Here is a 24,344-nt window from a genome sequence, read left to right on the forward strand (position 1 = left end):
TCCACGTGAAACGAAAAGCATTTTGAAGAGGAGGCTTCCCCGATTCTGGCAATATGATTGTATAAAACAGAATTTTAATATTTTTTAACTGACGGCAATCTAAAGTTTTAGTCATTTTAATACGCGTTAATCGCTTGTCTGACACTATTTGTCGATAAATATGTGTATTTTTCGGGGTGAATTTTGTTTATAACAATCTGTATGCCTGTATTAAACATTGTAGATGATGGTAATAACTGAAAGTTTTGATAATTTTGTAAATCATGGAGGGAAAAGTGTTCTATGCAACTTTTGTTTATTCCTATTGCATAACATTGCTTGAATAGGATAATTTAATCGGAAATTTATGTTTTCTGTGTTTCTCTGTTCAAGTGAAAACACTTTAATATTACAATAATTTTACTAATTTTATCATCATGCATTTGATGAAAATACTTCTGGAATACTATTGCTTGTTACTTTCTCTATGTTCAAGTATCACAAATCATCTATAATTACTATCTTATTGGCAATATCCACGTCTACAAAAAGTGAATCTTAGCTACGAATAAACTGACTAACGATAAGGAGTCTACAATAATTATATTTGTCGATCTTGCTTTCTTTTCGTAGGAGGTACACCCACGTCTCTAAATTACACGGGTGAACAATGGGATTATCCGAACGCATGGCCACCGTTACAGTCGTTCATTGTGATGGGTCTTTATATGACAGAAGAAGAAGTAGCGGTAAATTTCGCCCGTGAACTAGCATCGAGATGGCTCGCGTCTAATTACATTGGTTTTTCTGACAACGGGCAAATGTTCGAAAAGGTAAGATTATGGCAATACAAATTTGGCAAAGCCTCTTCTAATGCAGCGTGTGAGTCATCAGATAACGCAGGAAGACATTTAAATATAGTTAGTTTAAGTTACTTTAAGATACTTCTGACCACACTTGAAAGCAGAACGAAATTAATATTTTCGTACATTCGTGGTTGAGTGAAGTGGTGCAGATTTCTGAACAAAGTCCACCAGGACCTTCTGAAATTTCTTAATCCATTTCTCTTATCGCTGAAGAAAAGAGTCCTTTACGTAAACATTATCTCCACTTCTCTATCGAAATGAAAGTCCAAGGAAGTGTTTACCTAAAGATCGTAAAAGGGTTCTTTAACTGGATGTCAGGTAACGTTCGTCCCTTTTGTGCGGGTGATATAAGGGTGAGATGGGTTGAAGCCCTTCAAGGAGCACGTTTAATTTGATTCTTCCATTAATTCATCGTGCGTTCCCTTATTGTCCCTTCAGTTTCGTGGATCATAAAAATACATTTCCCTACGCTCGGCAGGTATCATGAAATATAATTACATACATAGCATTTCATTGCCAGCATAATATCCAAGAAAAATGTAAAATAGCTGATATAACATGCAGAATACTTCGTGTATACCTCTTTATCCAAAGCGCTGAGCTGCTACATATTTTCCTTCAATAAGTCTAATCCTTGGAACACGGACTCTAGAAGCACTTGCTTCGTCCTTTGAGAACCCATCTGTTGCTTGAATAAATATCCTCCCTTGATAGACAGAATTCTAGCAAATTCTCTGTATGTACTCACTGTTTCCCTAGGCTCCAGCTTCTTTTGTTACTTCTTTCAATCGCCTTCTCCAGTGTTCGAAAAAACGACAAACCAGCCAAAAGAATAAATATTTTAAAAGGTCACTTTTTAAAATATCTTTCGCTTTTATCGTAAAATAAATACCTTCTAACGTTCCAAATGTATCAAAATATTTCCACTGCTAATTTACTGTTTTCCTTACTCATGTCTGTGATCTCTCAGAGTAACCATTGCATTTCTCGTAATTGCTTAATAATTTGTATCACGTCGTTCGTTATTTACAGAATTCACATCCAAAAACAAAATCATTGCCAATACCTTTGGCTTTGTGGCCTTAGGATTTGCAGGCATAAAGGGAACAAGTTGTTCAATTTCATTCTCGCGCGTAAACGAGGCTTTAGGGCGTCACTTTGTTGACTGACGTATGTCTACCTTCGGGAAACCGACTATCGGGGTTGCAAGATAGACGCATAAATTCACGATAAAATATCGTCCACTTGGCGAGGAGCCGCGCGGTCGGATCCGCTGGAGATGGAATGAATCACTGTTCATCATTTCTCACGCGCCCATGAATCCCCATGTAGTCGGAACCTTCGATCCTCTGCGTTTACGCTGCTTTTTTTTTCACCATACGTTTTCATGTATTCGGCGCGGCGACACTCGAACAGCGTGAACGAGCCGCGGGAAAACCGTAGAGTTTCATACTTCATTTCGACTACGATACCGCGACGAAAAAAAAAAGGAAACTTATGAAGCTTTCACGCGCCGGGGAGCTTACGATGAGAAATATCGGTACTATTTTTTCTAACGCTTTCTCCGCGTCCCCTAAGGCAGTCTTAGAGATGTTGTATTTCAGAACTTTTCTTCGAGGCGAATAGTCTCATTGACTCGAATATTCTCCACTGTACTGGACTGAGAATTATTATTTATCTACTTTGACACGTGCAACAAATGTTTGTAATGGCTGTCCCGAAGTAGAGATTAATTTTTCAAAAGTTGCATTTATTTTTGGAAATAGTGAGATGCTGGGGAATACCGGGGGTGATGTTTGATTAATAAATCTCTATGAATTGTCTTTTGCAAATTTTAAAGTAGTCTAAAATGGCCCCAATTTTAACGTAGAATTTACCAACAAATCAGAATAAACTGCAATTAGTATAGTAATTTTCCAAAAGCATTCAATTACCAAAAGCATGAAGAATATTAAAGAGTTGCAGAAGAGAGAATTCTTTGTCTGGAAAAATTTCGCGTACTTGTATTGATTTCTTGAAACGACGTGATTCAGTGTGGCTGACATTATCGAATGATGAAGACCCAGAGAGAGATACTGGTAGGAATCGAGACACACGTCGCAGGGCTCTCGAGAGCAGTCGTTGCATCTGTCGATGGACGATCAATGATAATGTAAAACATTCATCGGTATCGTTAAAACAGTCCAGCAGACCTAAAGGGTATTCTTTGTTGTCTCCTATAGAAAGTAAAGAGGAAAAAAGAAAAGCCAGTAGTGCTTCCACGCGGCGAGGATTTATGCCAATCGATACTCGTCTTGGCTCGATAATAGGTCCACCTACAGAGTGAGAAATGGTGGTTATAGGTGTGAGATTTAAGCCACCATAGGAACGATATGAAATTAAGAATTGTTTTATCGATATCATTCCAATGATACACTGTTTCGAGGTTTATGGAGATTTCTGATGTAGGATGTGTGTGAAAATTAAAAATCTATCATTAAAAGTTGATTTTGAAAGGATTACTGTTTCCACAAATACTCGCGTCTGCAGCTTTTAAAAACTAAAAATCGAATTCTTTTCTCGTTAACGAGAAGCCTCTGGTGCCGGAACAATGAAATGCTACTGCAGGATGTTGTAAGATTTCTCGAGTTCTTAAGAGACAAATCTTCTTCGCCACTAATTGAAAGAGCTTTCGTAGACTTCGAGTTACTCATATTCATGTCCTCTTATTGTTAGCTGAAATTGCTTTGAATTAAAGCATACTCAAGAGACTATCTCGCAATTATAATTACACCACGAAAGACGTTAAATTTTAATTAAGTTCGAGAAATGTGAATGGGAATTATGACGGAAGTTAACAGATAATTGAACAGGTAAACGTCACAATAAAAGTGAAAATAAGATGTTGATTAAAAGAAAAGATGTTACTCTGGATAGAGGTACTACATTTAAAATTTGATGAGAAGTTATTGAGGATAGAATTATTTTGGGAATTATAGAAATAATTCTCAGTTATTTCAGAACGTCTTCAGACAATCTTCCTTTCAACATTTGCACCTTAATTCAATTTAGGCCACAAGACACTGTTTTGGGAATTAAGCGCATCAATTTGCTTTCGAACGGGGGGGGGGGGGGGGGGACAAATGCAAAGGAATGCAAATAGCGACCGAAAGGAGGATAATGAATTTCTAAGTATCGGTTCCTTGCATAATTTTCGGTCCTCATTGATTAAGAAACTAAACTTTCCCCTGCAAAAGAAAATCTCTTCTTTTTTTTTTTTAACGAAACTGCGAACCTGTTTCATCCTTAGACCAATTGCAATAGTAATCCCATCGAATTCAGCCTCGTCAAATATTTGCCATGTAACCAGGACCACAGACATCGTGGAACAAACGAAAATGTTTTTTTCTCTTCTTAATTCGAAATTTCATTACGATCCTGAATTAAACCAGCGCAATTATCGGCTCTGCTAACTTTGATTAGACGTTGTTTGCGCGACTCGGACTAAATGTTGATTATCGTCGTTTAATCATTAGAATTCAAGACTAAATTCGCCTCTGAACGTTCACCATGGTTAACCCCTGGCCATGTAATGACGAGTTACGCTCGTGACGTGGATTAGGTAAACTCCAAACACAAACATCAGACGTTTGCCACGTCGTTGATTTTGACGAAGAAGAAGTTGGAGAACTCTTAAACAGCATATAACAGCATTTAATTTCTTATAATCACAAATTGATCATATGGGGTTCACTGCACCCCAGCGTAAATTTTGAATTACCAACTTCGTATTTTTTAATCTTTTAACTTTTCAGTGACAATTGTACATTCGCAATACTAGTCCTATTCTAGAAATGTAAATTTTGATATCTAGAAATTTGCATTTGAAAAAATAGTTGTAGATAAAAGCGACGTTTTGGTGAAAATTCGCCATACTTTTAAATTGTATTATTAAGGTCTAAAAATTTACAGAAATATTGGCAAATACACATCCTGGGGTGCAATACACCTCGCGTGCCCACGGAGGGTTAATAATGAATTCATTAATAAATACTTATCCCTTGGTGCATTCGAAATATTTGTCCTCGACTCTTAAGCATATAACTTTACACAAGGAAGTGACACAGTAAAGTAATTTCAATGCGATACAATCAACACCGATCAACAATTTAAACTTTAATGTGCCTGTGAAGCATATTGTGAGTGCGAAGTGTTAATTTATTGCCTTTTAAATTGAGTTAATTAACAAAACCCGAAAGCAGGGGATAAACTCGTGCAAAGTTGTCTCTTCTTGTATCGTAGCTTCTTCAAGTCCCTTTTCACATGCTTATCGCAAAATATAGGTTCCCCTGCCAGGCGTCTTCGCGTCGTCAATTGCGAAAGTTAACGCGAAGTATCCGTCGATCGCCGCGTGACTTAATTACTTCTCGTAATCAGCCGCTTCGGGACAAGGACGCGTGATTACTAGCTTTAATTGCCGTCTTAATTGCAGTACGACTCGACTGTTCCTGGCCAAGGGGGCGGTGGCGGGGAGTACTCTGTCCAGACGGGTTTCGGTTGGACGAACGGTGTGGTTTTCGAGTTCCTTAACACTTTCTCATCGATCAAGGCGAGGGAAGTGGCTGGGCATGCTGCATCCAGTACTTTGGGAACGGCACAGTAGCAGGTACGAACTTGGCATACCAGAACATAACTAGTTTTTGGATAGAATTTGGGGTAGGTAAGTAAACATGGAGCTCGTCAACCGATTTGCCAGTTGCGGGTAGAATTATGTGAATGCTGAGAGTGAAACAGTTTAAAAAGCTTGAGGGTGTGAAGTTTCTGGCAAAGTGAAAACTGTTTTATTACATCGTGCCACAGAGTCCGTGATTATTATTTGCTACTATGCATTATTATCCATTATTTATTAAATATTGATGGTTTCGTGTTTTGCTACGAGGTGGTAGGCAAGTGACTGGCAAAAGAAACGAAAATTATGGTACAGAAGTGAAATTGTTGGATAGATGATAGATTAATAAATTAAAGCAACGTAGAGCACTATATCATCTCCCGATGTTCTAAAAATTTTCAAGTTTAACTCTGCTAATTCCACAGGACATAACTGTACTCTATTTACTTCTAGGTTTCATTGGTGACGATGCAACGCGTATTTTCCAACGAATCTAGTCTCTACACGGAAAAACAGGGCAGCGCGTTTTACAAAACCCACCGTTTGTTCGATGCAAGTCAATTAATATATTAAGAGAATTTCTTTGTCTTGATATACGTATATGTACACCAATCGTGATCATTCCTTCGGTGAATAGTGATTCTTTGTCTGTGTTAATGATAGGTATTTGTGCTTTCCACTAAGGTCGCTTGAAAAGTGATTTTAATTAACACAAATAATTTGTTACGTATGATGCAACCTTCGCCTAATATCTAATCCAATGTATTCCTGACTATAATTAGTACCGGTTATTCTAATTAGTATTTGCAATTTCCTTTGTATATACGCAATATTTGTTGATAACCTTAACTGAACCCTCTCAATTTTCAGTGAATTCTGAGAGCAGCTAAATTTCTGCGTTTTCGTGCGCGCAAGTACTTACTTAACAAAGTTAGAGAATACTTCATTTGCATCGTGATGAAAATTTCGAACGGCCAATGATGTCAGAGACATCTCGCTAATTTTAATGGTTTTAGCTGAACTTACTATATGTATACTTTGTATACGAGATACGAAGGCAAAGTTTGCGTGTAACACGTCAGTATTCTAATTTAACGATAGTTTGTAACGGGTAAGTTAGTGCGATTAGAAGACTGCGGCATGCGTTTTCGATCGTTTCGCTTGGAGAATGACGCTGGCGACAAACCTCCGACAATTTACCTTAATCTTCCTCTATCCGTCTGAGCAATTGTTCCGCAAAAAGCGTTGTATGAAAAATTCTGTTAATTTGATCGCTACCAACTTGCAAAGAAATTGGTACATAAGAGAGCGTTACAACGAAGCTAATATATTTCCAAATGCATTGTTAACAAAATAGAGATAGCAAAGAATGGGACCGAATATGTGTGACAATAAACATAAATGTATTTTATCATAGATAAAAACGAGTCTATTTTCCCTAAATTGCTGATTTAAACATTCTGCTCCGTGCCCTTTAATTTTGATTAATTCACAGATTCTAATTAACCCAGTTGGACCTTGAGAGGAACGTTTAGTTCTGTTTGATTAATGTTACAAGCTTTGAACATTACAGTCCTAGCGTTTTAATTAAAATTTCATGGAGATTCGTTCTTTGATACACAATTTAAAATAGTAATATTACAGATCTTATGAAATCTTGAAGACAGTAATTAAGAATATCACTCCCCCGAATATGGAATAATTAAGGTGCGAGTGCAACAGTGTATCTGCTGCTTTCTTTATCAGAAATATGATAGAACTTTCTTGAGGCGTGATCGTGAAAATATTTGGACAGTTCTTGATGTTACGACAGCTGTATTTTCGAAGCCAGTTTTGATACAGTTGGATGTCGCAAACTTCGGCATCCTGTGGCCCCCTTCGACGTATGAAAAGCAGCGTTTCGAAAAGTTTCAGCGGCATCCGAAAAGAGAAGTTTCAATGCACGCGTAGAAAAGCCGATAGCCCCGTAGTGGCACTCGAATCGAACTTTCTTAATGTACATCGAAATCGTGTATACCCTGCGATTGTGCCCACACAATCATTCGAGTGTCCACTGGCGAAATGCTGGCTATTGTGAGCTCGTGTCCCATCGAGTTGCGAAAGGCCTCGGCGATAGGTATTTACGGCTGGACAAATAAAAAGATTCCCAAGTGTAGGAAGAAAGTAGTCGGTGAATTCTAGATGATATTAGTACCGGGAATGGTGATTTATCGAGGAGCAAAATTGATTAATTCGAAACAATATTATTGGATCAAACAGAGGACAATCTTTTTGAACATACGAATGGCAAGGAAGATATTCAATACATAAAAATTTGCGAGAATTATTGATTATTGTTTTGAAGGAATTACTGAATTTGATAAAAGAAATCGGGGTGATTAGAACAACTGCTTTCAAAAACTGCAAGCAAGGGAAATAGAAGAGACGGGATCAGTAAAAATCAGGCGTCATTTGAATGAAATATTTTATTCCACAGCATTGGAATAGGCAATTTATTTGAATGTGAATTTAAAAAAAATCATACTTCCTAATTCACCCTTTTTAATATCTGAAGTGCGTCTGGAAAGATATATTTACACAGTAAGTAATTCATTATTTTATTATTCGTCGTCTATAATACGAGGCATTATTCATAGCATATAAATGAAATACGTCTAATTACCCTATGTTTAAAATGTGGCAGTCATATTATTATTCAAATTGTTTAACTACAATGGAAATTGGAAAATACGATGTTTATCATAATTCTGCTTTCATATGCACGACATATGTGTTTCATTTCACAAAATTCTGGACAATTGTTCACATCTGGAGATATAATAATTCCATGTTACCGGGGCTGAATTTTAAACACACCCCCATAAACTTCAAATCGAAAATTATTTTTGTCAGATATGACACACATAACTATAATTTACATTTTAATATGCAGTTTAACGAAACATCATGGGAGAAACATATTTGTTATCAGCCTTCAATCTTCCACCCCTATTCCCACCAAAATTTTATTCAAAGTAGCGTTATTTCACTTCGCGAAACAGATAAATTAGTAGAAACAATTATTATTATATTATCTTCATAACAATAACTGCAGAAAATAAGCTCTAAAGATTAAAGCAATTATTTAGAGCTTCGCAAAGAATAATAAAGTTTTCTCGTAATATCAAAGCAGCAGGGCGGAAAAAAGTTATTCCATCTCATTCCACGACTCATTTTCCCAAAATGAGAACGAACTAGCTCCTCTCGCCACTTGTAGTTGTAATTTGTAACAACCTCCTATCCCACTGTACATTTCCCATATTTATAACCCCCTCGCAGTTACTACCTGTTACGTCTCACCGTGGTATATAATAATCTTCGCAACGATGCAATATTTCTACCTTAATTAAAGCGCGCATTATATTTTGTCGCGCCGGCTTTCCGGTTCGCGTATTGTAAATTTCGGAATAATTCTCGGTGATTTGGTTGAACAGCGTAGGGAGCGTTGCGTGGCGATCCCCTTCGCAACGGCAATATTTTATATCGCGTGCCTTCTGTGCCGGTAATTTAACACAATTCACGGCAATAAAGTGAGATTGGAAAAATACACGGCGCCTCTCGATTCGCTTGCTTTGTAATAAGTAGCGCCCCGTGTCGAAATACAATTCACGTTTAACGTTCCTCGCTAATTCTGCTCGATCAGCTGGAAAACGTGGATCGTAACTGTCGTTACAAAGGTAACTGCTTGGACGGCAAAAATTTTCAGACAAATTCCTGCTGCAAGTACTATTCATCAGCATTCGGCTTCCAATACGTCTGAATGCTTTTTACTGCACCCTGACAGGCATTAAGCCGCGACTTCTATCATCCCCATGCTCCGCGGAGCGTTTTAAACTTGCCTGTCCCCATCGGTGCTTCGCAAAACAGCACTCGATGGATTTTATTGCGCGGCAACGGAATGGAATGAAATAGCAGAAAATGCGCTATTCCTTTCGGTTCACTTAACCTGCCATACATGACAGCCAGTCGCAGTAAGGCTCTCGTTTACGCTCTTGTACCGGCGAGACCCGCGTTTGCTCATTCTCCCAGAAGACAATCAACGAGAGCCCAAAGCACTCGTGACGTGCACTTGTAAGAATTAATCTATCTGTGTCACTTTCCGAACAGCGTTTTTATGACTGGAACGTGGGGACCCTCGCAGCTCGATCAACTACAATATTGATTTTCTTCGTATGAAGGATAATTTGATTTACTCCTCCTTTAATACATCCTTTCCTTCTTCTTATTGTCCTTTTACGTCCCCAAGAGACGCTCGGAAGTAACGAGGCTACGTCACAAACGTTCTGCGTTTTCTCCAATGAAAATCTATCGCAGTCTCGTCAGATTGTAATAAGTGCAGCTGCATCAGTCGGACTCCCCTGTATGGGGATAATGAAAATAAGTTGGCATTTTGATGTTGAGTTATATTTCCACTTAAATAGCTGCGCGCTGCGGCGGTGCTCGTTTCGAAACGCTCCTAATATCGTGAGCCACGGTCGTGACGGTCCCTTTCAACGTAACAATTTTCACACTAAAATGTGAAATGGCCCGTGCAGCATCCACCGTAATCGTGATGGCCGTGTAGGAAATTGAGGATTACCGGGAACAGTTGATACAAATGGTGCCGTAAAATCTATAAGGTGGTGCGCGCAACATTTTTAATATAAGAGAATGGAAGTCTTGAAAGTGTTCTTAATTCACTTACCATTTTTAAATTACTTCTATCTACGATAACCTTTCAATATTTCGTTAGGCTAATTATCTTCACCCCTGAATCTAATCTAAACTCGACCATCTTCGTCGGCAGATTTGCTCTTAGTTTTGTACGATTAATATTATTATAAAATGCATGCACGCAGCTGAGACGGATTGAACGATTGCTTATTGTTAGTGGGATTAACGTTTAACGGTTTAACGAAGTATTCCGTGGACTCGTCTGCAGAAAAATATTAATTTAAATCTCTTTCCTATGTATTCAAATTTTCTGATTCTGTTATTAATATCACTGCATTCATTTCAGTCGGAATAAGTGCACAGAGGAAACCTAATTTTCATGCAAATACTATGCAAGGGGGTGTTGAACGAAATTTTTTCCAGATGGAAATGCCATCGTGCCACGACTACAGAGAGATTGAACGAACTTTTAAATTCTGTCGATAGTACCATCGACGTTCCCATCCTGCGAATTCTTTCCTTTTACATCGACAATAGGAACGTAAAATGATTTGTCGAAATAATTCGCGTGATTTCATTTGCTGGAAACTAGTATGCAGACGAGCGAATAAAAGAAAACCAACCCACCGCTGCGAAAGGATCCCTTCGTTATCCGATACGATTGGAATTGAATGGGAAAAAATCGTGAATCTTGGAAGGTTAATTTATTGTATTCAAATTACATTGCAAACTTCTCGGTACCATACATCCGCACAAACTTTGTACAAACACGTGCAAGATCCGAATTAATTAGAGCACGCGATGTTCAATTCATAATTTCCCCCATGAACTAAGCATTTCTATAGGGCTGTTGCTTCTTATTACGCTTCGTGGATCCTTAAAGCTACTTCCGAAGGTGTGAAGCCTTCCGAATGCGTAAGAACATTATTTCTACAAATAGAATCTTTTCAGAGCCCTTTCCAAAGCTCTTCAAATAGTCACAGCTTTAGGTTCCTCCAATCGAATTATCATTTCATGTTCCGTCTCTGCTATAAGGTACTTCTGGTACATTTCAGGACACCTACTAGCAATGAAATCAAACAGTTACCCAGACACTTACTTCCTTTACATTGCTTTACAAGATGACGCCGTTCGAATATCAAATATTCGGTTAAACGGTGCATGGAAAATCGAATCGCTTAGACGGTGTCCAGATAATCGAATTTCTACTGTATCCAATGTTAGTACCGGTCCTCTTATACGTCGTGGAATATCGTGGTTTGCTCAGTTCTGGCGGAAAACAGAATCCATTGGCTTGGCGATCGGCAGGTATCCCAGTCGCCAGCAAATCTAATTATTTCCTGTGCCTCTCGCCATTGTCGTAGCCCAACTTGAAGAAATCTTTGAGCACGACGTTGAACGTTACGGTAACAATACCCTCGACCCTCATGCGCGTGACTGCAATTATAAAGGAAGTTATTACTCGAGGCTGCCCTTCGTGCCGCCCAGAAACATCAGGTGCGCGAAGCTTTCTGCCGCGAGGTTTATAGCGTCTGAAAATCACGGAAAATAAACTGTGTTCCCGAGTTTAAGTGCTTCATTCGGAACCACTTTATTCCGTTATCCTTGAGGACCGCGAAATCATAAAATGTCCAGCTGTAAATCGTTTAGCGCGCCCTCGGTACGGAAACACGTTCCCCGAGCAATTACAAATCGGGTCAGGTGGCCCTGTACGATCTACCAAAATGTGATTTCCTTAACTACAAATTTTCACTCTGTTCCTTCAACCCCACCCTATCAAACGTGCGCCCTTGAAGCGATGTAAATTTCGATGGAATAGTTCAAATAAATATGGAACTTGGACGAGTAACGATGCTCGAAGCTGCAGTTAAAGGCTCGCAGGCCTCGAATTATATTTTTTTTCTAGACACTCAGCACCGCCTTCTTATGTTTCCAAAATGCATATCTCGTGGGGGAAGGTTCAAGGAACAGGCTTGTATTTTTTATTGCAGAGTGACGCGTCGTTGCATCTGTTTGTGATTAATTGAAATTCAGTGGAGGGCTTTAGGACCTTGTAATTTCGCATTACAAGGTTTTAGGACAGAAAGCAGTAGAGGAAGGTAAGTTTTAATAACAAATGCAGGGGGGAAATATTTCGAATATCTCCTATTGAATTTAGTAAATTAACTCGAGCTCGAAAATCGGTCATGTAGGATAGTCCAATTCAGGCGGATGCACACGTTGGGTCGCGAATCCCAGTTTTAATCGGGGCACGTGCAGTGAGACTGCATGACAAAAACAGCGACAGAGCAGCGCTACCAATATCGACTTTGTTGTAATACAATTACGCGTCGAGGCAGTCGATGCAGCGGCGAATTTTGGAAAATAAAGAAACATTGTTTTTCTTGTTTGAAAAACAGTCTCGTAAAATGGCCTAGGCATCAGTATGTGTGGGGAGTACCTGCGAATTTGTTTTCAACAGCGTATGCGTGAAGAATAATTTTGTGGCTATCTTAAGCAGATTATTATTCCACATTTCTTTTTCTTCGCATTTTCAATTCTTGGATCATTTTTTTTGTAATAATCGACTATTCCCGTTCTTATCCCCAAACACTTGTTAACCCTTTGATAATCTTAAAAGTGTTAAAAATAGAATAATTCATGGTTCCTAGAATTAAATATAATTTTTTTTCGTAGCGTTCTGTTTTTAATAAAAATGGTTTAGAGCAAAAGACCTGTGGTCGATAGACGAGTGAATAAGATGGAGTGCAGAAGGTTTATACACCCGACGTATCGACTGTCCGAAATGCGATAATTCGCCGCTGGCTTAATTAATTTAATGTCAGCAGTACGTCATCCCTAACCAATACGAAGTGGTTCCAAATATTGCCTTACGTTCTCTTCCGCCGCCAGAGGCCAATATCGCTGGATCAATTAGTTCCGGTCTTCTGCCGGTTAACCAGGCTGCAAATCGCTGCAACGCCGAGGAAGACTCTGGCACATACACGGACACCCTGCACAATTTACATGCTTTGTAACAACCAAGCAAATGAAATTTTATAATGCTACTTATAGAGTATCACAAAGTCCTCAGATTATATTAGTTACTTTGAATAATACTCGAATATTACTTTCAGTAAGTTCTCAAGACCCATTTTGAAGTTCTGAAAATTTAATAATAATAATAATAATAATAATAGTTTAATTAATAAGTCAAATCCACTTATACAGAGAAAATAGGAATAAAGCGATATAGCAATAAAGCCCTGAAGCTGTGAATCCCACAGCAAATCAGGGCAACTTATTAACTAGGTTGATCCTCTTAAAGTGAACAAAATTTTAGATTGAACATTTAAAAGCGCGCAGAGAGTCGGCAAAAATGTCAGCGTTTTAGAAGAAGAATTACAATTTCTTTGACGTCTAATTTTCTAATTTTGCATAACGATAATGATAGATCGTTTGTTTCTAAGCTGTATTGATCGATTCAGTGTACTCATTATATCTGAATTCATTGGGCTCCCGCTTATCCTGATTTTCGAAATCCAACATGAATCCAGGCTTTGTTAAAAAAAATCGAAATGGACCCGCTATTAAATCTAATGGCTTAATACCTCTTCTCATGGTGACCAGTTTTTAGCGGCAAATGGCACACACCGTATCCCCTGATGACATCGTGCCCGAAAATGTCCAGCCCGTAAATTGACATTATCAGTTGTGGCCCTGGCACGTAATCGTTAAAAAAGACACGATACAGTTTAATCCTGGTACTAACACAATAAGCAACAATTCTGATTCACAATTTCAAACGGAGACCAAAGGAACACCCAAACACTAAGAAGAATTAAAGAGTCCTTGTAGAAAGCACTGCGAGTGGCAAAATTAAAAAGAAAAAAATTTATCGAAAAATACAAAATATAATTTGATTTTTGGCACTCACATTGTTTTCCACAAGGACTCTTCAATTATTCATTCATCTATCTTTATCGACACCAAGAGTCTCAACGATGCTTCCAAATCACTATCAAACATTCCAGTTCGCGTATTTCCAAGTGTCTTCCTCTGCGCGTGATCGAAAGTTGATGAAATAATTCTCCGATATTGAATGCACAGTGGTTTCCTTTATCAACTTACATCCATACGGATTGGTGCTTTTAAACGTGATTTCTAGAGGGAAATTCCATACAGCCAGGTTTCGCGGATCGCTGCTGCACTTACACATTTGCGTCAGACCCTCTTCAACGCCCTAACGGAATTTTATAAGTCAATAGATGGAGCGGTCGACAGGGGGTGGCTGAAATTCACGTTTAAAGGCCATATTCCCCGGCCGTGGACGGGGCACGGTAACGGCCGGCCAGGATTGCAAAATAAAACAACTCACGGCGACCACGCTCCATTCGGGTCCAAAGTGAAATCCGTACTTGCAGTAGGCGTTATTGACATCGTAAAATTCCGCGTGCTCAATGGAGCCCGTGATCGATAGAAAAAATTCACCATCCGCCGACATGGCGAAGGTGGCGCAGAAAGTACTTTTCAGCTGCCGGCGAAATATATAGAACTCGGAAAAAAAAAGAATCTAACAATGCACTGAGCGAGAGGAAACCGCGAACAACGCGTCTTTTTGCACCTCCGGACGCTTTGTGTATGATTGTGAGTATTCGTCGTCGTGGTAACGTAACGAACCATGCGCCCCACTTTTCCGCGACATGTGGAGCAGGTTAACGCGGTAGGGGTTGCTGGAGAAGGGGGTCGTTTGAAGGAATTTTTGCTTTCGAAATAGAAGCGTCAGTCACTTTGATTAATTGTCAGGCGTGTGTACGACATCGCGTCAGACTTTGAGAACGTCGTCTCGGCTACGGTTTTAGTATTTCGAAGTACAGAGGATCAAAGAGAAAGTTTGCGTTTAAAGTGCGCTAGGGGGAGTGGATATATTTTGTTATTATATTTTATGAAATTCGGTGAAGGGGTTTTAATGCTGGTGGTATTACTTAACAACTGGAGAGAAGATAATTAATAGTGGATAAGTATTCGGTTCATTATTAGCGAAATTTTAAGTCGAAGTTGATTAATAGCAAGTGGAAACTTAACTATTAACAATAGTGGTGTCACTTTCGAATCCAATAAAGTGGATTAATAAATGAATGCAAAGTAAAGGACGTAGATAATATATTTAAACTTCCAGATGGAAATGGATTAATAATCAATAGAGACTGGAGATTTAATTTATTTAAACTTCAAGACATGAAACGCAGGGAGTTTTTGAATTGTATTTTCGAGCGCATGTTCTGCGCGCAGATGTCATGGCTACGACGCATGTGTAAAGAAGTGATTGCAGTTTGAAACTCGAGGCGTGATGATCTTCGATCAATAGAGGGTGAATGAATATTTGTTTTTTTTATATCATTTACTGTGAATTATTTATTGCTGTCCGCTGTCGAAATGTATCCTCTTGTGTCTGCCTTCTCCTCTTCGAAAACGGGTGAGAGATTTATATGCATTTCTAAAATAAATCTAGATAATGTGCAATAGAGGTTATACCACGTTAATAGACATCTATTATGTACTTACTACATATAATTCATTAAGTTGCCGCAAGTTTTAAAGCTACTACTAAGTCACCTACTATTTTGACTTAAATACAAAAATTTTAGTTACTGAAGTTTAAATATTTACATAGATTTATAAGAATTTCTCCCTGCACTTTATAATCTTTTTAGTGTTTGTAAATCTTATGCTGAATAATTTTCGTTTCACATATGAAATTAGTTTGCTATTCTAGGAATAGTGATTAGCCTGTTTGCCTTTAATTGACATTTGAATAATGTATCACATTTGAATAATGTTCATTTACCGCGTATAGTGTTATAGGTGTCTAAAATCGATATATGTAGATACTATTTTAATATTTGTTGATTGAAAGCAATCACGGCAGATATTAGAGTAATATCAGTTTCCACTTCCATGGATTCTTCAATTACAAAAAATATCCGTAGGCCACTGCGCGTTAAAACAATCATGTTTCACATTCAATGTCGAGAATTTTTATGAAACTGAAATATAATATATTTCACCTGAAAATAGAGGGGGTTTAACTTTCAAATTCGTTAAAATAATACAGGTTATCGAAGTTTGCAAATTCTATCTATTTCGCGATAACAGACTCTACATATAAATGAATTTTCATCCCGAAATTATTGATTGCGCGAAGCTTGTTTTTCCATTATTTTAAATCGAGAAGGAATAAATTCAATTCAAACCGATAAATTGCCTTCACAATATCGAAATTATAAACAGCTTCTCGATTAAAATAAATAAACTTCCTACAATTCATCATTTTAGAGATACAAATCCGAAACCAGTAAAACGATGACTTAAACCTCCCCCATAAATTTTTACGTACACATCATGTTTGAATATCCAGATCCCTGACATGTTGAGCAAACAGTGGTCGATTTGCCACGAGATGGCTCATAGTTACCCAGCAATAGCGCGAAGCGCATATTCCCTCTCATTCCTACCATTCGGTCAATGAAACGCAACGACAATTCGCTGTGCAACCTTTTATTCGATCTTCGAGTAATAACAGCGATCTTACAATTTCACAACGTCAGTCGTATCTAGAAAACCGCATCATCACAATGCGTTCTACTTCGTGAGCATTATATACACAAAATTCCATCGAGTAAAAGTAAAGCTCGCACGTGACGGGATCATGCAATCTCGGCGTGCCATCGACGGGCTGGCTGTACACGATTTAAAAATGAACACGTTGGCACGTACGAGTTGCATCCCCGCCCGATCGATGGTCGGGAAATTTCCCTTCCCATTCCATGCGAGGCTCGAATTGAACTCGTCACGCTGCTTTCGACCGCGATCAACGCAGAATGCAATCTAAACGTTTCGATTACGCTTTCCTAAGGTTAACGTGTGCTATAGAAACTTCTCTAGACATGATCTTCACCCGGTTTGGTTCATCATTCTCCTGAGTGTTGGATGGTAGACTCGTTGAGGTATTGTCGCGTGGGAAAAAAAAAACTGTACACACTAGCTTCGCCGCTCAGCGTACGAGGATGAACGGTCTCGTTTTTTTTTTAAGTAACCCACCGTGGGTTGGATGTTTCGCGCAGCACCTGTCGCGACGTTCACGCGACTTGCTTCACGTGAATCTACCTGGAGAATTAGAGTGCCGTACCGAACGATTCTCTATCGGTACACACACAACTAGCTACGATCGCGCACGCTGCTCGAATCACGACGGTGGTTCGTAGTTCCTGGATGGTAGGACGCGTTTACTTTCCGCTGGCGATCTCCTTCATGCGGTTCAGGGCTGAGCCCGCCTTGAACCAGGATATTTGCTGCTCGTTCAGGGTGTGGTTCAAGGTGATGCTGTCCACTTTGCCGTCTTTGTGCTTGATCTCCGCCTTCACGGGCTGCAAATGGGAATTTCAAGTTGTTCCGAAGTTCGTGACCACTACTTCTCGCGATTAGGGACCAAGGGACGAAGTTGACTGATGGAACTGTGCTTAGTGTTGAGTGTGAATGAGGCAGGGCTTATTGCTACGGGGGAATGGATACGTACCTTGCCAGGTGCGAGATCCTTCAGTCCGAGGAGGTTGATCTTATCAGTGGGCTGAATCTTATCGTAGTCGCTGGCGTTGGCGAAGGTCAAAGGCAACAGACCTTGTTTCTTCAGGTTGGTTTCGTGGATACGCGCGAAACTCTTGACGATAATGGCACGACCACCGAGATGACGCGGTTCCAGGGCAGCGTGCTCGCGAGATGAACCCTCTCCGTAGTTTTCGTCACCAACAGCCACCCATCTCACGCCGTTCTTTTTGTAGTGTCGGGCAACGTCTGGTACTGCTCCCCATTCACCTGTCATCTGGTTCTTTATCTTGTTCACCTCGCTGTTCTCAGAGTTTACAGCCCTGTAAAGTTCATGAAATGCTTTCAGCTCTATTCGAGTACAAATGATGTTCGATCTGTCGAGCACATTTATATTTTTATGGATTCATCGGCTTCTCCGATGTTTCCGTCAATGCTTAATCATCGAGTAAGCAGTGAGACATACCCAATGAACATGTTGTTCGAGATGTTGTCCAAGTGGCCACGATATTTCAACCATGGACCAGCTGCCGAGATGTGATCGGTGGTGCATTTGCCTTTGACTTTAATTAAAACCGTCATGTCAGTCAGATCCTTGCCATCCCATTTGTCGAATGGCTCCAGCAGCTGTAATCTCTGACTTTTCGGGTCCACGTCAACTCTCACTTTGCTACCATCAGATGGGGGAGCATCGTATGTCTCTTCACCAGCGTCGAAACCGCGACTCGGGAGTTCATCACCTGGAATGTTGACATAAACCCTTGTTTCCGTATGATCAGTTGTAATGAAATGTGAATCGGCAGTGTGATAAATTTAGCTAATTCCTTGTTGTAATTTATAATTGGCGATGGCATCCCAGTTACTATAAACGGAGAATATTCTGCGAATCCTTTGGCAACTTCTCAAAGTATCATTTAACAGCTTTATTTTTAATTAATATCTCAATATCAACATATCTTAGAGTGATTTTCTAACTTATGCATTAAATATGACATCAGAGGCAAATATTATTTAAAAATACATGATATTTTAAATTGCACCAAAAATATTGCTACCGTTTTTCTGAGATAGCGCTGCATGCTTTATGACGTTGCAAACAACGCAATACGTAGCAATAAAAAGCTTGAATGTGTACTCATTGCAATGATACACAAACGCTATCTCTGTGTGTCTTGTTTTTCTCAAGCAAACTTTTTATTTATTCACCCTAAGATCCGTATCTTCAAATGACTCATGACTCCAATAGTAACATGACGTTGCTACAATCAAATTACCTCGTCTGTGCCCATCATTAACCAGATTATTTTTATAATAAGAAGAATTTTCGCTGAAGCAATGATTACTGAATCAGTTAGCACACTAAGCCAGCCTTCACTGTAATTTTCTACGCCGTAAACGGCAAGATTTGATAAACTTTGCGCGGAAACTTTACACGTCTTGCGAAATAGATATCATATATCGTGACTCATCTTTAATTATCCTGGAGCTAGCGTAACTTAACCAAGTAGCACCATATCACTCACTTATCAGCTCAATCATTCGACACATACTACCACACTGCCTGAAGCAATTAACTTGTATCTTAAATATAGAAGCATCATTCTTACCGAATGGGTCTTTCAAAAGGAATTCTTTGCCATCTTTGCCTTTAAGCTTGTCTTTCACAGGGTTGAAGTCGAGTCTGCCAGCAAGGGAAAGGGCAGTGACGAGTTCAGGGCTAGTGACGAAGGCATGGGTCGCCGGGTTAGCATCGTTACGGCCTGTGAAGTTACGATTGTAGGACGTGACGATCGTGTTCTTTTCGCCTTTCTTGACATCCTGACGATCCCATTGACCGATGCAGGGTCCACAAGCGTTGGCGAGGACGACGCCGCCGAACTCTCGAAGTGTTTCTGCCTACGTAACAGACAGCATTGCTAGAAATCTTCCAAATATGTTACAGAAATTTCCAAAGCTTCCCTCTTACATCCGCGATTTAATAATCGATTACTAGGAGAGCTGGTACCATTAGAGGACCTCCCCATCTATTTCTTTCGTTTTCACATTGTCAAAACATATCGATCCGATCCAAATTAAGAATTGGCGTGGGTAGCACCGTCGTCGTCGCTGCGTGACATGTACCAACGCTTGGCACAAAGTCAGGCACTGTGCAACTTCGAATTGTCCTCAAGCTAACGGTATTATGCCTCGTTATTTTAAAAGAGAAACTTACAATTCCGTCACGTTCAATGGTGGCGCGGATCTGCTCGGAACCTGGGGTCACATCGAACGCAGACTTCGACTTCAAGCCGTGTGCGAGCGCCTGCTTCGCGATGCTCGCGCATCGGCCCATGTCCTCGTACGAGCTGTTCGTGCAGGAGCCGATCAGACCGACCTTGATCTCGTTGGGCCAACCGTTCTTCTTGGCAGTTTCACCTGGTTTCAATTATGACAGAGAATAGAAAGGTCCAGACACCTTTAACGCGTACGCAAACAGCGGGCATTTGAAAAAACGTTCGCCATAGACTACGGCACATTCTGAGTAATCTTAGAGTCTTGTCATACGAGACACTTCTGTAAAACAGTAGTTAGTTTTCAGACGCACGTTCGTGTAACTTCTTCTAGGAAGGGAACGTACCTGAAATACCAATTCTCAATCAAAGAAGTAGTTCATTTAGAAGAATGTAATGAAGAGATCAAATCGGTGCTCCGAAAATCCCCTAGGCTAACTGGTTCCTACTTTTCGAAGAAAGTGAAGCTCACTTGTTCTATCCACTCAGAATACAAAGCTATCAGTGTCGTATGTACGTGACGTTTATCTTTCATCAGAAATCAGTGTGCCACGAATGCAGTCTCGTAGTAGCGACCGTGTTACCAGAATGCGTAAGGCTGTAACAACTTCTGTAACCTGCTTACCCAATTTGGAGATAGGATGAGCGAGGTCAGGGGTGAACGGTCCATTGACATGAGGCTCTAGTGCGGACAAGTCTAATTCAATGATCTGATCGTACTTTGCGTTCGAGTCTGCTGTTAGAAGGCTAGTTTTATGTTGGTCCGCGGCTGCGGCGATCTCTGAGCGGCCAGTCGCCTTCAAGTAGTCCTGCATGCGGTAGTTGTAGGGGAAGATAGACGTGGTAGCACCGATCTCGGCACCCATGTTGCAGATGGTCGCCATACCGGTGCAGCTGATGCTGTCGACACCTGGGCCGAAGTACTCGACGATGGCCCCGGTTCCTCCCTTCACGGTGAGGATGCCAGCCACCTTCAGGATGATGTCCTTGGGGCTCGTCCATCCTTTCAGCTCTCCAGTCAGCTTCACACCGATAACTTTGGGGCACTTGAGCTCCCAGGGGATATTCGCCATCACGTCTACGGCATCGGCACCACCGACACCGATGCAGAGGCAGCACAGGCCACCGCCATTGGGCGTGTGCGAGTCCGTGCCGACCATCAGCAAGCCGGGGAAGGCGTAATTCTCGAGGATGATCTGGTGAATAATGCCCGAGCCAGGGTTCCAGAAACCCACGCCGTACTTGGCACCAGCTGTCTTCAGGAAGCTATACACTTCCTTGTTGATGTCCTTGGCGCGCTTCAAGTCCTGGGCACCGCCAGTCTGCGCCTGGATCAAGTGGTCGCAGTGGATGGTGGACGGGACGGCGACTTTTGGCAGTCCTGTGGGGAAGATCGCGGGGGGTTGTTAGGAGATGGTGGTAGAACAGTGGGATGAATAATGGACGGGCTGTAGCGTACCAGAGCTGATGAACTGCAGCATGGCCATCTGGGCCGTTGCATCTTGCATGGCCACGCGATCTGGTCGTAACCTGAGGTAGCTCGTGCCGCGAGTGATTTCTTGCTTGCTGGGTTCATCGAGATGGGAGTACAAAACCTTTTCGGAGAGGGTTAGGGGTCGTGTGATTCTGTAAAAATTTTAGTACACTTGAGATGTTGAGGTAATGTCTTTGTACGTGGAGACTCTAAGAGAATGGTGCATAAGTAATTGTGGAGTTGTAAGTCTTCTAATTGGTGCATAGAAAAGTTTAAGGAAGGGTAGATCTTAATGGGTTGATTAACGAGCGGGATTCATGGTTCTCGTACCTCTTTTTCACCGTTTTAAGGTTCTGTTCCAATTTGTCGTAGGGGAGGTAGCTCGTTGAGTCGAATTTCGACATTGCCACCTTTGCGGCAGCATAACTCAACGGACTTATACTGAAGCATCTTTGTTGAATATCTGCCGCGAAGACGGCAAGCTTCTGCAAAATATATATGTGCTCATCAGTCGTTGCTCTAACATTTCTTACATATATACTATAAGAAAGGAATTTCGAGGGGACTATAGCGCGTTTGGCAGTCTATTTTTATACAGAATTCTGAAAACACAGAGTGGACAGTATACTTTTACAAAAGTGTTTCGTATTGCCAGAATAGATTTTTAAAAGCGTCACCTTATAGATTACATTTTACACAGGTCAATTCTAACTGCAATTTTATTTTTAAGTATGCGCGTTTACGACTATACTCATCGGGAATCCAATTTTACTCAAGTACACGTGTCGGCACGAAAGATTGTGTTTCGGAGTGACAGAATTTCGCAAATGATCTGGCAGGACGTGCAAAAATTGAATGAAAAAGATCTTGGATTACGAAATTACTACTTATCGTAAACAGTGTTACGATGCCGAACTCGGTAATACATTTCGCGAAGTTACACCTGCGGCGCACATTAACATAATCGGCGTTCATTGACAGTGAAATAACGTGTAAGCACGGGCGCTATAAATAGGCGGCAGTAACGAGCGCAATTATATTTCCATGCGCACATCTTTTTTCCATCGCGGGGACTCTAGCGTGAGCTGTAAAAAAGCCACTTATGATAATGGTGAAGCAAATACCTGCCTCTATATTTTATCATGTGCTTAACATTGAGTACGACCACATATTACGAAATAGTTCGTGCAGATTCGTCTATGCGCATCGGCAGTTACGTAATTCGATGTTTCGAGGGCATAAAAGATGCAAACGATGTCAACTTTTGCTCAAGATCATTTGGAGCAAGCAGCACGTCGAAATAATGTACCTATATATCTACACGGAGCTCTATGACGTTTCGATATCGCTGAGATTTAAAATAGCCCACCGCTATCGCTGCGCATCTTCGTAACTTATCTTTGCTGATTTATTACAGTTCCTTCATACTAACAATGTACGATGGCGCGTAGATATACCTAATTCGTCTGCACGCTCCATATGATCTACATCCGCGCAATGTCTGAGAAACCTAACCTAGAAGTCGTCCCGAAATGTACTCCACATACATATATACAGATGCTCCGAAATAGATTATGTAACACGCAAATAACGTTTTTCAAGCTGGTTTTCCTCGCTAATCCTGCACATCGTTACCATCGTGCCGTTTGTTACTGGCTCACCCATATCTCTCTAAATGTGCATTAGTCTAGTACGTGGATCATATGTTCCGAGCCACGAAGGCTGTGCGCTTCATTAACACTTTGAAATACAAGCTTAAAACGACCTAGCACAGTAACGTCATTAACGTCATTCAAGAACGATTTGAGGCCCCTCCGAACGGTCTATCTCTCAGTGTTAAAAAGTCTAGACAAAACTCGCTGCTTGGTCTGTGAAAGGGCGTGTATTCTTATGAACGGCCGAATTAATGGTGAACATAAAGCTATTTTGAAATATCACCGTCGACCTTGATAACGAGGTCGAATGGTCGAACTCGAATTGGAGCACGGTGCCCGTGCACCGGCTGCGTGATAGCGCGTTCGTGGCCGCGTAAGGGCTCGTTTCACCCTCGGTAAAATATATTCGTCGATAGGGATCATACCTGGGTGTTAAGAATTCGAGTGCAGTACGACATTGTCGACGAAGGATGCCACCCGTCACGTCGTCACTCGAAATGGGTTTTGTGGGCGTACGGAAGCGCAGGCGCGAGGCAAAATGAGCCGAAAAAAAAACGATTTCCTCTCGTGGCAGCCCTTCTCAAACCGGCCACTCGAGAACTGAGAGGAATCGGGCTTGGTTCCCTTGTGTCGATGCAGAAGAGCTACGCATGCGCCCCGTGCCCCCGAGATACCATTTGAATACGAATTTCAGTGGAACAAAATGTCAGCGCCCCCTGGCCCGTTTATTCTCAAAGAGGCCTGAAGAGGCCATTCCTCGCTTTCTCGACCTCTGCTGCTCTACAGCGGGTGTTCCTGAAATCCCCGCGTCGTAGCAGTCGCTATTGGAGCACTGTGCATCAGAGTAGGGACTGTGTCGTTTGGAAAAAGTCCACGCGGCGCAGCGATCGCTAGCAGGCGTAACTGTAAAGGCTTAACTAGACCTAACCGCAGCGTGCATGATCGTGAATGATTCGTCGAACGTGCGGAAGAGGGCCCCAGAGTCGCTTGAATCGCTATCGATCAGGCTGCGCGAGGGTCAACGCTTTTTGAAGATGATGCACAGACCTGGACAGGGTGGGGGGTCTTGATTGGGAATAGTAAAGGGGTGTTTTAATTCTGATGCTCTTTGGACATGTGTTAGGTAATAACAATTCAGTGGGATGATTGGAGAAATTGACGCATACCTTACCAATGCTG

At 40.9% G+C, this 24,344-nt stretch overlaps 3 protein-coding genes across 5 annotated transcripts in view; 1 reads left to right on the plus strand and 2 right to left on the minus strand.

Annotated features, from left to right (window-relative positions):
• Nucleotides 1-6,917, plus strand: part of LOC143375528 (trehalase) — a 39,273-nt gene extending 32,356 nt beyond the window's left edge. The window contains exons 8-10 of the mRNA XM_076824734.1: nt 613-812; nt 5,317-5,490; nt 5,947-6,917. Coding sequence (XP_076680849.1) covers nt 613-812; nt 5,317-5,487 — 371 coding nt within the window. The 3' untranslated portion in view covers nt 5,488-5,490; nt 5,947-6,917. The remainder of the gene's footprint in view (nt 1-612; nt 813-5,316; nt 5,491-5,946) is intronic.
• Nucleotides 6,918-10,874: 3,957 nt separating this feature from the next.
• LOC143375253 (B9 domain-containing protein 1) lies at nt 10,875-15,062 on the minus strand. 3 transcript variants are annotated; one of them, XR_013086856.1, is made up of 6 exons: nt 14,543-15,062; nt 14,296-14,407; nt 13,776-13,884; nt 13,060-13,178; nt 11,285-11,622; nt 10,875-11,210 (listed from the first exon to the last, which is right to left on the minus strand). XR_013086856.1 is itself a non-coding variant. In XM_076824181.1 (5 exons), exons 1-5 carry the CDS (start codon nt 14,666-14,668, stop codon nt 11,519-11,521), a joined length of 570 nt encoding a protein of 189 aa, XP_076680296.1. In that variant the 5' UTR covers nt 14,669-15,062; the 3' UTR covers nt 10,875-11,518. The 3 variants fall into 3 exon arrangements, 1 of the variants encoding a protein (XP_076680296.1); XR_013086855.1 differs by having other exon boundaries at nt 10,875-11,213; XM_076824181.1 differs by having other exon boundaries at nt 10,875-11,622.
• A 1,644-nt stretch (nt 15,063-16,706) lies between these two features.
• Nucleotides 16,707-23,778, minus strand: LOC143375547 (putative aconitate hydratase, mitochondrial). Its single transcript, XM_076824773.1, has 9 exons — nt 23,591-23,778; nt 21,841-21,995; nt 21,496-21,662; nt 20,662-21,417; nt 19,979-20,181; nt 19,374-19,662; nt 18,233-18,506; nt 17,741-18,089; nt 16,707-17,591 (listed from the first exon to the last, which is right to left on the minus strand). Exons 1-9 carry the CDS (start codon nt 23,621-23,623, stop codon nt 17,451-17,453), a joined length of 2,367 nt encoding a protein of 788 aa, XP_076680888.1. The 5' UTR covers nt 23,624-23,778; the 3' UTR covers nt 16,707-17,450.
• Nucleotides 23,779-24,344: the final 566 nt, after the last annotated feature.

The sequence above is a fragment of the Andrena cerasifolii genome, chromosome 12 (genome assembly GCF_050908995.1).
Source record: "Andrena cerasifolii isolate SP2316 chromosome 12, iyAndCera1_principal, whole genome shotgun sequence".
NCBI classification, from domain to species: domain Eukaryota; kingdom Metazoa; phylum Arthropoda; class Insecta; order Hymenoptera; family Andrenidae; genus Andrena; species Andrena cerasifolii.